The sequence below is a fragment of the Mustelus asterias genome, chromosome 25 (genome assembly GCF_964213995.1).
Source record: "Mustelus asterias chromosome 25, sMusAst1.hap1.1, whole genome shotgun sequence".
Lineage (NCBI taxonomy): Eukaryota > Metazoa > Chordata > Chondrichthyes > Carcharhiniformes > Triakidae > Mustelus > Mustelus asterias.
This window is the reverse complement of record NC_135825.1, coordinates 23,973,054-23,988,973: the sequence shown is the minus strand read 5'-3', so window position 1 is coordinate 23,988,973 and position 15,920 is coordinate 23,973,054. Positions and strand designations below refer to the sequence as shown.

General features: G+C 45.3%; 1 protein-coding gene across 1 annotated transcript; it reads right to left on the bottom strand.

The window, feature by feature from the left end:
* Positions 1–1,131: 1,131 nt before the first annotated feature.
* On the bottom strand, positions 1,132–13,226 carry tmdd1 (transmembrane and death domain 1). Its single transcript, XM_078241962.1, has 4 exons — positions 13,058–13,226; positions 11,386–11,505; positions 9,664–9,816; positions 1,132–1,514 (listed from the first exon to the last, which is right to left on the bottom strand). The coding sequence occupies exons 1-4, from the start codon at positions 13,206–13,208 to the stop codon at positions 1,132–1,134; spliced, it is 807 nt and encodes a 268-aa protein (XP_078098088.1). The 5' UTR covers positions 13,209–13,226.
* Between the last annotated feature and the right edge of the window lie 2,694 nt (positions 13,227–15,920).

The window sequence follows — 15,920 nt, the reverse complement described above, 5'->3', positions numbered from 1 at the left end:
TGAGGTGACCAGAACTGAGCACAGTACTCCAAGTGGGGTCTGACGAGGGTCTTATATAGCTGCATCATTATCCCCAGACTCCTAAACTCAATCCCTCGATTGATAAAGGCCAGCACACCATACACCTTCTTAACCATCTCCTCCGCCTGTGGGGCCGATTTTAGAGTCCTTCTGATCCTCTACGTACTAAGAGTCTTTCCCATGATAATTATCATCTTCCTAACATAAGGATTTTGCAAAGTGTGGATCTTTTCTGTGTGCATTCAGAGGAGTTGATTATCAATATGTAATGATTATTAATTTGTGATATTAAAGTGAACCTTTAACCTCCCCCCTCCCCCCCCCAACTCCCCCCCGCCCCCTCCCCCCCGCCCCGCCCAACCCCCACTGCCACCAGGTCAGGTGAAAAGTAGACATGTGAAAATAAATATCATATTGTAGTAGATGTTAGATCACGTTAACTAAACTGCTGCAGTGTAAAACCCAAACTTTGGTTTGAAACCAAAGTGGCAGTGTTTTTAGTCGACTTAACTTCATTCTTTCTAATCATTTTTCAGCTGAGATGAAAACATAATTATTTTGGTTTCCCCTTTTTAACTTCCTTGGTTTTCATTCAGTGAGACTGTGTAAGCTTTAAATTTCTTCAGTGTAGCCTCTGTTGCTGATATTTTCTAGCTGGGGTGCATTTTGTAAGCTGGGTATTCTCCACACCTCAGTTTGAACCTAACCTGCCGAGTGAGTATGGGGCAGGTTCGGGTTAATTTACACCGAGTATAATTCTAAGGTTTTACTCAGAATTGTAGTCTACACTTATTCTCCCTCCTGATGTGCTATTATAATTTTGATGAGACAAACTTTGTATGGGACATCACCTCCTTGTACAGTCAACTAACAACAAACAAAGTATCTTCAGAAAGACTCAATTCAGCTTGTCTTATTTATACTTTATTGGTCTTTATTTTCATGTCCAAGGTAACAAGTGCAAAAGTGCAATTTTCTTCGCTGTGGGAAAGAAATCTCCCTTTTCGAATGCAGATCAAAGTAATCAGACGATTGAGTCACTGATATTTAACAGTCTATAATTTCTAGATTTCCTTCAGCATTAAGCACGACATGTGATACAGCGCTATTTCATTTTGTGGCCTTGCTTGATTTTGACTTTTCTCGTACATGATTTGTTGCACGAAAGGAAGGGAAATAGTGCTGGAACTGGTTAGATGGTTTGTCCATGTGTGAACCTTCATCATCTGAAGAGTAGACCAAACACCGCACTGGCTTTCTTCGACGTTTGATGCGGTGAAGCACACTGGATCGACGCATTATCTCCATGCAGTCTTTCTCCGTTATTTTAATGATAAAATACAGACTCATGGCACCCAAGAAGGTGGAGCCAACAAATCCAAAGAACACCCCCCAAAGAACTGTCCTGAATCCTTCAGTCAGTTTCCTAGGATAAGGTGGGAGTTTCTCCATTTCAACAATTAGTTCCAGCTCATCCCAGTTAATTTCCAGAACTGAAAATGAAAAAAAGATTCCATCAGGTAGCTGATCAATAAATGTACAAATGAGAAACTTGTATGAGCATTGAGTCAAGTATTCATGAGAGGGAGCAAGAGGTAAGCAAGTGGGCAGACTTAATAAAAGCATTCTTTCTGGTTGTATCACAGCTCGGTATAGCTCCTGTTCTGCCAAGACCGCAAGAGACTACAAAAAGTCATGAATGTAGCCCAATGCATCACGCAAACCAGCCTCCTATCCATTGACTCTGTCGACACTTCCCACTGCTTTGGCAAAGCAGCCAGCATAATTAAGGACCACACACACCCCGAACATTCTCTCTTCCACCTTCTTCCGTTGGGAAAAAGATACAAAAGTCTGAGGTCACATATCAACCGACTCAAGAACAGCTTCTTCCCTGCTGCCGTCAGACTTTTGAATGGACCTACCTTGCATTAAGTTGATCTTTTTCTACACCCTAGCTATGACTGTAACACTATATTCTGCACTCATTTCCTTCTCTATGAATGGTATGCTTTGTCTGTATAGCGCGCAAGAAACAATACTTTTCACTGTATAGAACATAGAACATTACAGCGCAGTACAGGCCCTTCGGCCCTCGATGTTGCGCCGGCCAGTGAAACCAATCTAAAGCCCATCTAACCTACACTATTCCAATATCTCCATAAACTATATGGATGATGTACTATAGTATATCACCCGTATAGATATACTATAGTATGTCACCCATATAGATATACTATAGTATATCACCCGTATAGATATACTATAGTATATCATCCGTATATTAATACATGAGACAATAATAAGTCGAATCAAATCAAGACATCCAATAGCACTCATGCTTGAAACAAATATTTATTATTTGCCTCACTTGCACGCTTGACTGAACAGAAGAAATAATTTTCCTTATAATCCAAGTATTATATCCAAATTGGCTTAAGTAGCAAGTTGTCAGTTACTGTCATTGTAGTGAAAGGAATTGTAAAATGGAGAACTAGTTTAAAGCAATTATGATGTAATATTGATTGCTTCACAAACCCGCAACACAAACTATGTTGACAAGACATGATTCAATGTTTCTCATGGCAAAGGATTCGCCAACTTACTGGAGTGTGTTAACTTTGGCTCCCGTCCTGGCATTTAACTTGTCTTAATTGGGCAATGATTTTTTTTTTTGTTATCTCATTTGTGCAGCTAAGTGGATCATTGAGTAACAACAAAGCACCTCATCTCAAGGAGAGAAAGGGGGAAAAAATACCCCACAAAGTCTTGTAGAGTTATAATATAAGAGCTGGCAAAACTGGTACGGGAGTAAACAATTAATGGGGCCTTGTTAGTGATGAGCGTTAAACCAAACCTAAATTCTGACCAAGCTCCAATTTTTTGTGCCGGGAGTGATTTGAATGATCACACCACAGAATGGGAATGGTATGGGTTTGCTTTTAAGAAGCCCAATGAACCAAAATTATATTGTGTAAAAAAATTGTCCCTCTGGTCCTTTTGGGGAGAGATACAAAAGGGTCCAGAACGGCAATTTCTTCACACAGAGGATGGTGAGTGTCTGGAAGTTGCCAGAGGTACTAGTAGAGGGGGTACAATTTTGTCTTTTAAAGAGCATTTAGACATTTCCATGGGTAGGATGGGTATGGGCCAAATGCAGGTAATTGGGACTCGCTTAGTGGTTGAAAAAAAAAGGGCAGCATGGACAAGTTGGGCCGACGGGCCTGGTTCCATGCTGTAAACCTCCATGACTCTACTCTATGGGCCTGATTTTACCATCAAGTTGCACCCGTTTTCAGGCACGAAAACTTGGTAAAGTCGGGTGCGAGGCGAGTAGTGCGGTCCGCGCCTGCCTCCGTGCGGTTCCCTCTTTACCAAGGCCCAAAAATGGCTGCATGCATTAAAATTGAGTTAATGGGCTGCACGCCCAACCTTACCAGCACTTCCCCCTCTACCATCGCGTTCGCCCATCCAGAATCGGCACAAAACAGACATGCTCCACAAAAGTCTAATTCGGGCGCTCCAGTTAGTGAGGAGGTAAGTGCTGAGCATCTGTTGGCTCTCTGCTTGAGATCGGTGGGGGGGGGGGGTGAGGGAGGTGAGGGGGGGTGAGGGGGAGGTGGGGGGGGTGAGGGGGGGTGGGGGGGTGAGGGGGGAGGGTGATCTGTTGACACTCTGCCTGAGATCAGTGAGGAAGAAGGGGGGTCTGCTGTCACTCTGCCTGAGATCAGGGGGGGGGAACGGGGGTACACTGCCCCTCTGCCTGAGGTCAGTGGGGGGGAAGGAGGTCTTTGTCTGCTGCCACTCTGCCTGAGATCAGTGGGAGTGGGGGTGGGGGGGGGAGGGGGTGAGGGGACCGCGATTGGCCTGGGTGGCAGGGGGGTAAGGGGGATAAGGGGATCAGTAATGTTGTGGGAGTGGGGCGATGTTTGTTGGGGGCCAGGGGGAGGCATTATCCGACCCAGGAGGGATGTGGCGGGGGAGCAGCATTCTATTTTTTTTCTGCACAGTGCTGTTGGAGGCACCGATCAAAGCTGCAGGATTTCGGGTGCATTAAGCCCCGCCCACAGGCTTGTGCAGTGCGATTCGGAATCGCTGATATTTTTTCAGGCAGAGTGTGTATGGGGCGACTGAGAACAGGTCTAAAAGTCAGATCTGAAACACTCCCAGTTTCAAGTCCGTCCCAGCACTTAGAATCAAAATGGTAAAATAGGGCCCTATATTTGCCTTTTCATCAGTGAAGATCTTTCATTTTGTAACTGGTTCCTTGAACTTCAAAAATCTGTCAATTTTCACAGTTCCTTTATACAGTTGTGAAGCTCCCTCCATTGAAAATTACAGGTTTATGGGTGTGATTTTCTTTTGTCAGCAGGAAGCAAGTGACTCAAAAAATATAAGATTCAAAAGCAGGTGAGGTATTTTGAATCTGAGTATATTTGCTTGGTGGCTGTCCAAACCAGATCACTGAACCTCAGCAGGTTCCCTGGTTCATGGTGGCAAAAATAACAGGCAGAAACTCCAAGTTCCACTCCCAAACACAAACTCTTTTGATTGTTGCAGACATGACTGGAATCTGGCCGCGGTTCGCACATTTGCAGATTACGGAAGGAGTCGGCCATTTCACTCACCAATGCCTCCCCTGGAGTGGGATTTTGGTATACTAGGAGGGTGACACCTGAATTGTGTAGATCAGACCAGGTAAGAACAGGTCTGGTGTATTAGTTTGGATAGCCAGGGTATCCCTATGGACAGGAAATATACTCTTTGGATATGGTCCGGTGCCCCCTTTGGGAGAGGCAAGGCACCCTTTGGGATTGTTAAAATTAAACATGGTTGTATCTGAATTGTGCATAAACTCATTGGAACTGTCGAGGAGCTTTTATTTTATTCATTCATGGGATGTGGGCATCACTGGCTAGGCCAGTATTTAAAGTCAATCCCTAATTGCCCTTCAGAAGGTGGTGTTGAGTCACCTTGTTAATTGCTGCAATCCATATGCTGTATATTCACCCACAGTGCTGTTAGGGAGGAAGTTCCAGGATTTTGACCCAGGAACAGGGAATGAATGACGATATATTTCCATGTCAGGATTATGGAGCACAACTTCCAGGATGTGGTGTTCACATGCATCTGCTGTCCATCTCTTTCCAGATTTTAGTCATGGGTTTGGAAGGAGCAGTTGAAGGAGTCATGATGAGTTTGTGCAGTGCAAACCTGACAAGGAACTGTCAAATCTGTCAAGGAACTGTGAAGTGGATGAGCTCAATTGGTGGTGGATGGAGGCTATGGGTTGGCATGAGTTGGCCCCAAGTTGGCATAAGGATTATAAAGGGCCATGGGGATGTTGTGAAGCATAAGGAGTATGAGGGGACATGGGGGATGGGTAAAAGGACATGGGTTGATGTAAGGACTATGAGAGCATGGGGGGTGTGTGGGCATGATGTGGAGATGCTGGCGTTGGACTGGGGTAAACACAGTAAGAAGTCTCACAACACCAGGTTAAAGTCCAACAGGTTTATTTGGTAGAAAAAGCCACTAGCTTTCGGAGCGCTGCTCCTTCGTCAGGCAAGTGGGGGTTCTGTTCACAAACATAAGAACATAACAACATAAGAAATAGGAGCAGGAGTAGGCCATCTAGCCCCTCGAGCCTGCCCCGCCATTCAATAAGATCATGGCTGATCTGAAGTGGATCAGTTCCACTTACCCGCCTGATCCCCATAACCCCTAATTCCCTTACCGATCAGGAATCCATCTATCCGTGATTTAAACATATTCAACAAGGAAGCCTCCACCACTTCAGTGGGCAGAGAATTCCAGAGATTCACCATCCTCTGAGAGAAGAAGTTCCTCCTCAACTCTGTCAGGGCATATAAAGACACGAACTCAATTGACAAAATAATGGTTGGAATGCGAGTCTATACAGGTAATCAAGTCTTAAAGGTACAGACAATGTGAATGGAGAGATGTTTAAACACAGGTTAAAGAGATGTGTATTGTCTCCAGCCAGGACAGTTAGTGAGATTTTGCAAGCCCAGGCGAGTCGTGGGGGTTACAGATAGTGTGACATGAACCCAAGATCCCGGTTGAGGCCATCCTCATGTGTGCGGAACTTGGCTATCAGTCTCTGCTCAGTGACTCTGCGTTGTTGTGTGTCGTGAAGGCCGCCTTGGAGAACGCTTACCCGAAGATCAGAGGACGAATGCCCATGACCGCTGAAGTGTTCCCCAACAGGAAGAGAACACTCTTGCTTGGTGATTGTCGAGCGGTGTTCATTCATCTGTTGTCGTAGCGTCTGCATGGTCTCCCCAATGTACCATGCCTTGGGACATCCTTTTCTGCAGCGTATCAGGTAGACAACGTTGGTTGAGTTGCAAGAGTATGTACCATGTACCTGGTGGATGGTGTTCTCACGTGAGATGATGGCATCCGTGTTGATGATCCGGCATGTCTTGCAGAGGTTGCTGTGGCAGGGTTGTGTGGTGTCGTGGTCACTGTTCTCCTGAAGGCAGGGTAGTTTGCTACGGAAAATGGTCTGTTTGAGATTGTGCAGTTGTTTGAAGGCAAGAAGTGGGGGTGTGGGGATGGCCTTGGCGAGATGTTCATCTTCATCAATGACATGTGGAAGGCTCCGGAGAAGATGTCGTAGCTTCTCCGCTCCGCGAACGTACTGGATGACAAAGGGTACTCTGTCCGCCGTGTCCTGTGTTTGTCTTCTGAGAAGGTCGGTGCGGTTTTTCACTGTGGCGCATCAGAACTGTCGATCGATGAGTTGAGTGCCATATCCTGTTCTTATAAGGGCATCTTTCAGCGTCTGTAGGTGTCCATTGCGATCCTCCTCATCTGAGCACATCCTGTGTATACGGAGGGCTTGTCCGTAGGGGATGGCTTCTTTAACGTGTTTAGGGTGGAAGCTGGAGAAGTGGAGCATCGTGAGGTTATCCGTGGGCTTGCAGTACAGTGAAGTGCTGAGGTGACCATCCTTGATGGAGATGCTGTGTCCAAGAATGCAACCGATTCCGGAGAGTAGTCCATGGTGAATCTGATGGTGGGATGGAACTTGTTGATGCCATCATATAGTTGTTTCAGTGATTGTTCACCATGAGTCCAAAGGAAGAAAATGTCATCGATGTATCTAGTGTATAGCATCGGTTGAAGGTCCTGTGCAGTGAAGAGGTCTTGTTCGAACCTGTGCATGAAGATGTTGGCATATTGAGGTGCGAATTTGGTCCCCATGGCTGTTCCGTGTGTCTGGATGAAGAACTGGTTGTTGAAGGTGAAGATATTGTGGTCCAGGATGAAGTGGATGAGTTGTAAAATTGCATCTGGAGACTGGCAGTTGTCGGCGTTGAGTGCTGAGGCAGTTGTGATACCGCACAGAACCTTCAACTGATGCTATACACTAGATACATCGATGACATTTTCTTCCTTTGGACTCATGGTGAACAATCACTGAAACAACTATATGATGGCATCAACAAGTTCCATCCCACCATCAGATTCACCATGGACTACTCTCTGGAATCGGTTGCATTCTTGGACACAGCATCTCCATCAAGGATGGTCACCTCAGCACTTCACTGTACTGCAAGCCCACGGATAACCTCACGATGCTCCACTTCTCCAGCTTCCACCCTAAACACGTTAAAGAAGCCATCCCCTACGGACAAGCCCTCCGTATACACAGGATCTGCTCAGATGAGGAGGATCGCAGCAGACACCTCCAGACGCTGAAAGATGCCCTCATAAGAACAGGATATGGCGCTTGACTCATCAATCGACAGTTCTGACGTGCCACAGCGAAAAACCGCACCGACCTCCTCAGAAGACAAACACAGGACACGGCGGACAGAGTAGTCTTCATCGTCCAGTACTTCCCCGGAGCGGAGAAGCTACGACATCTTTTCCGGAGCCTTCAACATGTCATTGATGAAGACGAACATCTCGCCAAGGCCACCCCCACACTCCCACTTCTTGCCTTCAAACAACTGCACAACCTCAAACAGACCATTGTCCGCAGCAAATTACCCAGCCTTCAGGAGAACAGCGGCCACGACACCACACAACCCTGCCACAGCAACCTCTGCAAGACGTGCTGGATCATCGACACGGATGCCATCATCTCACGTGAGAACACCATCCACCAGCTACGCGGTACCTACTCTTGCAACTCAACCAACATTGTCTACCTGATACGCTGCAGAAAAGGATGTCCCGAGGCATGGTACATTGGGGAGACCATGCAGACCTACGACAACAGATGAATGAACACCGCTCGACAATCACCAAGCAAGAGTGTTCTCTTCCTGTTGGGGAACACTTCAGCGGTCACGGGCATTCGGCCTCTGATTTTCGGGTAAACGTTCTCCAAGGCAGCCTTCACGACACATGACAACGCAGAGTCACTGAACAGAAACTGATAGCCAAGTTCCGCACACATGAGGACAGCCTCAACTGGGATCTTGGGTTCATGTCACACTATCTGTAACCCCCATGACTTGCCTGGTCTTGCAAAATCTCACTAACTATCCTGGCTGGAGACAATACACATCTCTTTAACCTGTGCTTAACCTTCTCTCCACTCACATTGTCTGTACCTTTAAGACTTGATTACCTGTAAAGACTCGCATTCCAACCACTATATTGTCAATTCAGTTTGTGTCTTTATATGCCCTGTTTGTGAACAGAACTCCCACACCTGACGAAGGAGCAGCGCTCTGAAAGCTAGTGGCATTTTCTACCAAAGAAATCTATTGGACTTCAACCTGGTGTTGTGAGACTTCTTACTGTGTGTGTGGGCTGCATAGGTTGACTTAGGTTTGTATGAATGGGGCAAGGGAGTGTGTGGGGGAGTGTGAGGAAGTTTAAGGGCTGCTCTTCAAGCAGTAAGTTACTTTCATGCCACACAAATGCCAAGCAATAACTATCTCCAACAAAAGAGAATCCAACCATTTCCCATTGACACCATTGCTGGGGGTTTTCATTGTCCCAAAACTGAAGGGGAACAGCCATATAAATACTATGACTACAAAGGCAGGTCAGAGCCTGGGAATTCTATGGAGATTAACTTACTTCCTGACTCCCCAAAGCCTGTCCACCATCAACAAGGGACATGTCACAAATGTGATGGAATACCCTCCATTTGCCTGGATGTGTCACACAACACTCCAAAAAGTTACCATCTAGAAGGACAAGGGCAGCAGATGCATGGGAACACCACCACCTGCAAGTTCCCCTCCAAGCCACTCACCATCCTGACTTGGTATAATATATTGATGGCCAGATTAGACCATCAAAGGAGTAGCTAAATCCCTCACACCATTTTATCCACAGCCACCAGTCCCCCACCCCTGCCCCACTTTACACAAGGCAGAAAGAGTATAATATATTGCTGTCCCTTCACTGTCGCTGAGTCAAAATCTTGGAAATCCCTCCCGACCAGCACTGTGAGTGTACATGAACCACATGGACTGTAACAGGGCAAGAAGGCATCATCTTCTCCAGGGCAATTGAGGATGGGCAATAAATGCTGGCCTAGTCAGTTATGCGCCAACCCATGAAAGAATAAGAAAGAAAAACATGCTCTGTTTTTCTGCAGTGAGTGTGATTCCACATCCAGGTGTAACAGATATAATTTGAACTTACAATCACTACGCTTGTCTCGGTCTTTTTCTTCAATTTTAATCTCATTATCAGTCAAAATTAGGGAGGAGTCGGCATGTTCTAATGTTTTACCGAATTCTACAACATTCTTATTCACTTCCAAAGTCTTGTCCTGGTTCATGTTCTTCCGCAGTTCTGGCAAAAAGAAGCAACATTATTTGTCATTTACGTGCAAGTGTTTTCCATCATAATAGTTTTTTTTCTCCTCAAATAATACTTCATGAAAATACAATGCTGAATATGTGAAACCCATTGGCAACAAAGCATTGGGCGGAATTTTCAGGCCCCTCCACGCCTTGTTTTCCAGTGGCAGAGGCGGCTCACCATTAGCCTTAGGCAGGGCCTTCCACTCCCACCGATGTCTACAGCAATTTCTGTAGCTCACTTATCCTAACGCTGGGGAACCCACCATGGGGAGTGCACCTTCAGCGGGAAGGGCTGGAAAATCCTACTGCTAATCTTCCCGTTTGCCAATTCCAGCAAATTTCTCACGCTCAGTTATAAGCAGTGGCTTAGTTCAAAATGCATACCGTATTGATATAACATAGACGTCAGATCAAAATTGAGTCATTTTTATGGGGCTGATTTTAACTCTTTCTGCCTGGTGTAAAGTGAGACAGGGGTGGGGAACTGGTGGTTGTGGATAAAATGGTGTGAGGGACTTAGCTATGCCTTTGATGGTCTAATCTGGTCAATTGAAATTTCAGGAAGCAGGCAGCAATATACAACAGCTCCAAGTCAGCAGGAACATAGGTCAGTCTCCATTCCCGAAGCCTTGAAGATTATAAAATGATGTGGAAGAAGGGAACATTAGTAACTTCCATGTCAGGTAATGTACTGGTACCAGGAAGCAGGAAAGCAGAGGCCCAGTAAAGTGAATGATTTCAATCGCAGGGCAGTCACTTCCAGTCAAACACAGCCATTTTGTCTGTGACCATCTTAAACATTAAAATCAGCACTCCCTCTCTGCCACTGCTGTCAGATTGGCTGGCCAATTCACTGGCTACCTTCCATCCTAACTGAGCACTATGGGCTGAATTGTCCCACTCCACCGGCTGGGGGGCATGACTGGAGAATTCAGCTGAAGCCAAAATCTCAGAAATCCACCAGCATAAAAACAGTTTGCAATTCTCCCAATGGCGGGTTAATGGCGGGTTGGTTCTCCTGTTGCCTGGCGGTGTGAATACCATTTGCATTCATTTGCGTCTATGAATGCTCATTAAAATAGCTGACCGGCAAAATCCCTTCAGGTCAGCGGACCAGTTGGAAATCATGTCAGCATCAAACATGTTTGAAAAAAAGTGACAGTTCACTTGTTCACTTTGAGGTGAGTGCAAAGTCAGTAGTTAGCACTGCTGTCTCACAGCGCCAGGGACCCGGGTTCAATTCCAGCCTCCGGTCACTGTCTGTGTGGAGTTTGCACATTCTCCCCGTTTTTCCGTGGGTTTCCTCTGGGTGCTCCGGTTTCCTTACACAGTCGTGTTAGGTTGATTGGGTATGATAAATTGACCTTAGTGTCAGGAGGATTAGTGGGGTTACGGGGATAGGGCCTGGATGGGATTGCGACAGGTGCAGACTTGATGGGCTGAATGGCCTCTTTCTGTAATGATTTTATGATACTCTGATTCTAATTTTCCATAAACATGAAGTCAGATTATCAAATTAGTGCCTTACTGAAACACGTACATTAATTATCAATGATACCTTTATCGACATCATCCCGGCCAACCTGCCTGAGTGCACGAGACAATCGATCCCAGTACATACTCTCACCTTCTTCCTTCAACCACTTAATCAGAATTTCATTACAGTCGTTGATACCAACTAGGAAACAGACATAAATGAGAATGGCATAGAAAATGTGTCTTACAATTGTGAAATTTGCACTTTATATCTTAAAGGTATTTCCTTTCAGGGCTGAACTTTTTCGGCAGTGATCATTCTTCCACTTGTGTGTTGTTACAGAGACCCGTCTTCTCAACCTTGCTCCACCTCTGAGGTGTATTGATCCTGAGGTTAAAATCACCATCAGTCACCTCTCCCCCTCAAAGGGAAGATGGACCCTACAAGCTTGAATGAAAAAGGCAGTCAAAGGGATACCACATTGCTTACACTATGGTCAGCTGGGACTAATGTGACTTTGCCTTTATCTTTATGGAGCAGTTTTGGGTGTGCAATGATGTATAAATGACACATTAGCCACCCCCTAACAGATTCCGAAGCACACTGAAGCCAAATGGTGTCCGACTGCCTCCAGCAAACTCAGCACAATGTGGAAAATCATTTTAGTGCAGTGTGAAGCCACTGGTTAGCACAGGACTGCCAAGGCACTTTACAAATTTGATGCAGTCTCCATTATGGGAAGTCAGACATTCCCTTCCCTTCTCTTCCAATATTACAAAATTCCACAGGAGAAGTGTTTGTGCTTACATGTAAGCTCAAAGTTCAGTCTTCGTAGGCAGTCTAGATTATAACTCTGGTCTGACCTGCTGCACACAACTATTTGCTTCAGACTAATATTGCGGTGTAACTGTGGTCTAGTCAAAGTAAGGAACCTTGCCCATTCAAATGGGAAAGTAAATGCATTTCTAAACTTGCATTTTATTCATTTAAAAACAATAAAAGTAATGTCATTCATTATTATCAGAGTGTGTAAGGGTGTCAGTGGCACAGTGCTCAGCACTGCTGCTTCACAGCACCAGAGACCTGGGTTCAATTCTAGCCTTAGGTGAATGTGTGGAGTACGCACATTCTCCCCGTGTCTGCGTGGGTTTCCTCCGGGTGCTCCAATTTTCTCCTACAGTCCAAAGACGTGCAGGTTAGGTGGATTAGCCTTGCTAAATTGCCTCTTAGTGTCCAAAGATGTGTGTGGGTTAGAGGGATCAGCAGGGTAAATACATAGGGTTAGTGAGATAGGGCCTGAGTAAGGTGCTCTGACGGAGATTCGGTGCAGACTCGATGGGCCTCCTTCTGTACTGGAGGAATTCTATGGACTTACTAAATCACATTTTTCTTTCAAAATATGGGGTCATTGATTCTCAAGAAGTAAATTTACCTTCCCTCAATTGGTGGGCAATAAGCCTTGGAAGCTGTTAAAATGGCTCCATTTTGCAGTACTGAGATATATTTAGGCTTCCTTCTGGGACCATGGAGGGGCTGGGACTGCTCTTCAGCTGCTGCCTACCTAAAATCAGTGCCCACTGGCCTCTACCTGCCCAAGCTGGCAGAAAATCTACCCCAATATATTCAAACACAGGGCAGTTAAAAGGAGAATATTTCACACTTTAGGTTTTGATGAAGCAAGATGGATATATTATATGCAAGGCTTGATCATTACAATGTGGCTGTATCAGGTTAGTTAGGCAAGTTTACCTACTGATTTCTCTGCGTTTCCTGGTCTTGAATAAATTGTCATTTTCCTCCGACATTTTGTCAATCTCCTTCATAAAGTCTTTCTCAGGTTGAGTGAGCCTTGAGTGGAGGTCCTCACATTCAACAGAGGTGAGCAGTTCTGCTATTCGATTCATTTGGTGAAGTCCTATATTATCAGCAGCTAAAGGAAAGAATTTGTACATGTCCGTTATTGAATGAAAGTGGGATCTATGACAGCGGTTCCTGACCTTTTCCCTTATAGTCTCGACCACTAGATCATCATCAAAAGCTTTTGTAAGCTTTTGGGGGGGTCTGCCAGGGTGAGGGTGGTGGGGGATTGCTACTGCTGGGGGAACGTGGGCTGGACATCGGTGCGCTCCAGGATGGAGGGGGGGTGGGTTTTGGGCCTGGCCCAGGAATTGGGCCGCGATCAGATCTTGGAGGGGGGGGTGGGGGGCTGGAGGGGCAGCACTGCAGGGGTCCCGGGCTGGCCAGCAAAGTGCAGGCTGACAGTTCGGGACCACTGCAGAGTTCCAGAACTGTCAGTCTTTGGAGTGAATATGCTCTGCCCCCCCTGGGTTTTTAATGATATTCACGATTGTGACCTCTGCATTGCACAGAGTGGGAGATTTGGGTCTGAAGTTGCACCGAGAAAACAGTCATGATCTAGACCCGTTTTCTTGCCAATTCAGCACTTTTGGGAGAATTGCCCCCTACGTTTCTGCTGTGGCCAAAAGATTTGCTACCAAATAAACCTGTTGGACTTAACCTGGTGTTGTGAGACTTCTTACTGTGCTTACCCCAGTCCAACGCCGGCATCTCCACGCCAAAAGATTTGACTGAGGCAAACAAGTAAGAATTTGACTGCTCTGGTCATTTGGCCCACATCTCTATTTTCTTTATCAGCGCTTCTATTTTGCCCTGCGCATGAAAAACTGTCATAAAAGACTAAGGAAATTTGGCATGTCCACCACGACTCTCACCAACTTTTACAGATGCACCTTAGAAAACATTCTTTCTGGTTGTATCACAGCTTGGTATGGCTCCTACTCTATCTAAGACCACAAGAAATTACAAAGGGTCACTAAGCCCAGTCCATCACTCAAACCAGCCTCCCACCCATTGACTCTGTCTACACTTCCCACTGCCTCGAAAAAGCAGCCAGTGTAATTAAGGACCCCACGCACCCCGGACATACTCTCTTCAACCTTCTTCCGTTGGGAAAAAGAAACAGAAGTCTGAGGACATGTACCAACCGACTCAAGAACAGCTTCTTCTCTGTTGCCAGCAGACTTTTGAATGAACTTACCTCACATTAAGTTGATCTTTTTCTACACCCTAGCTATGACTGTAACACTACATTCTGCACTCGGTATGCTTTGTTTGTGTAGTGCACAAGAAACAATACTTTTCACTGTATACCAATACATGTGACAACAATAAATCAAATCAAATAAATCAAATCAAATAATTTTCCCTGAAGACTCAGATTGAGACCATTTAAGTGATTGAAAATATCTGCCACAGATGCCAATTTGACAAGCCACTGAAGCATTGTGAGAGTTCAAACTTTGAGTCAAGTAAAAAGATTCTCACTTCACCTTGCCACGTGAAAAGATGTGTGAGTACTTTTCCTTGTGACAGCCAATGGAGTTTGGTGTGCGGAAGTAGTTGATGGTGATCACTGCCCAGCTGGTCACGTGCTGCAAGTATTTGTGAATTCAGTGGATGGGCCTTGATAAAATTAACTGTTTTAATCTCTGCCTCCAAAATGGTCATGAGATCAGCAAGCATTTTCTTTGGAGCTAATGCCTCCTGCAGAGAATGGACGTGGTGAGCAGGGCCACTGGTCTTACATGTGTAACAACTTCACTGTGTTGGCCTAACATCATACAGAGCCCACCTGTGCTAACACCTATGCATTTTGACCAATCAATCCAATTTCAAATAATAATGTAACATTGATCATGATATATATGCAATACTTGTAAATGTATTTCTTTTCCACAGACCACCTCTTGTGGATCACCAGTGTCCAGGGACCACAGGTTGAGAACGACTGATCTCTGGTACTGTTTTGAGAATGGTGTTTTTACTTCATACAGAGTATGCCGTGGCCTGCAGTACACTTCATTCCACATTATGTTAACTGGACAAGTTTATTTACAAATTAGGAATATCAGAAATAAAGAAAAGTGTTTCGATGATTTCATAACTCATTCAAATATTTTCAAGGTGACCAGGCCACATTCATTTATTAAAGTATTATTTATGTAGCTGTCAGTGTTCTAGTTTCTGGCCATGCATATTTCCACCATATTATTTCTGTAACTAATGTTCCATTACACCTGTCAATTATGCCTAGACTTAACATGTCTATATTAACTTTTGATTGAATTCTCCCAGCCTCTGTCGCCAATACAAGTGGTGATCTTGATACCTAACAGCTCCTGTCCCTACTTTGTGGTTTCTGATGCGCGTCAATTGAACACGAGGCTCGAAGCTTCGGTAACAGAAGGCTTTTATTGTCTAACAATGGAACTAATAGAACGTAAACACACTATCCCAGACTGACGAGGTCCCGCCCGAGCAGGGGGTCTTATACCTCTCCCAGGAGGCGGAGCCCGACTGGGATGTGCCACAACAGTAACAACCACAGGTGTATTAATCCCACCCTAGCCCAACAACAACATTAGAACAATCCCACAGTGGGAACACCCTAGCCCAACAACAACATTAGAACAATCCCACAGTGGGAACACCCTAGCCCAACAACAACATTAGAACAATCCCACAGTGGGAACCAACGATGGTTCACCACAGTTTCTACCTGAGATTTACTTAGCATCTTACCTGCCTCACTTTAG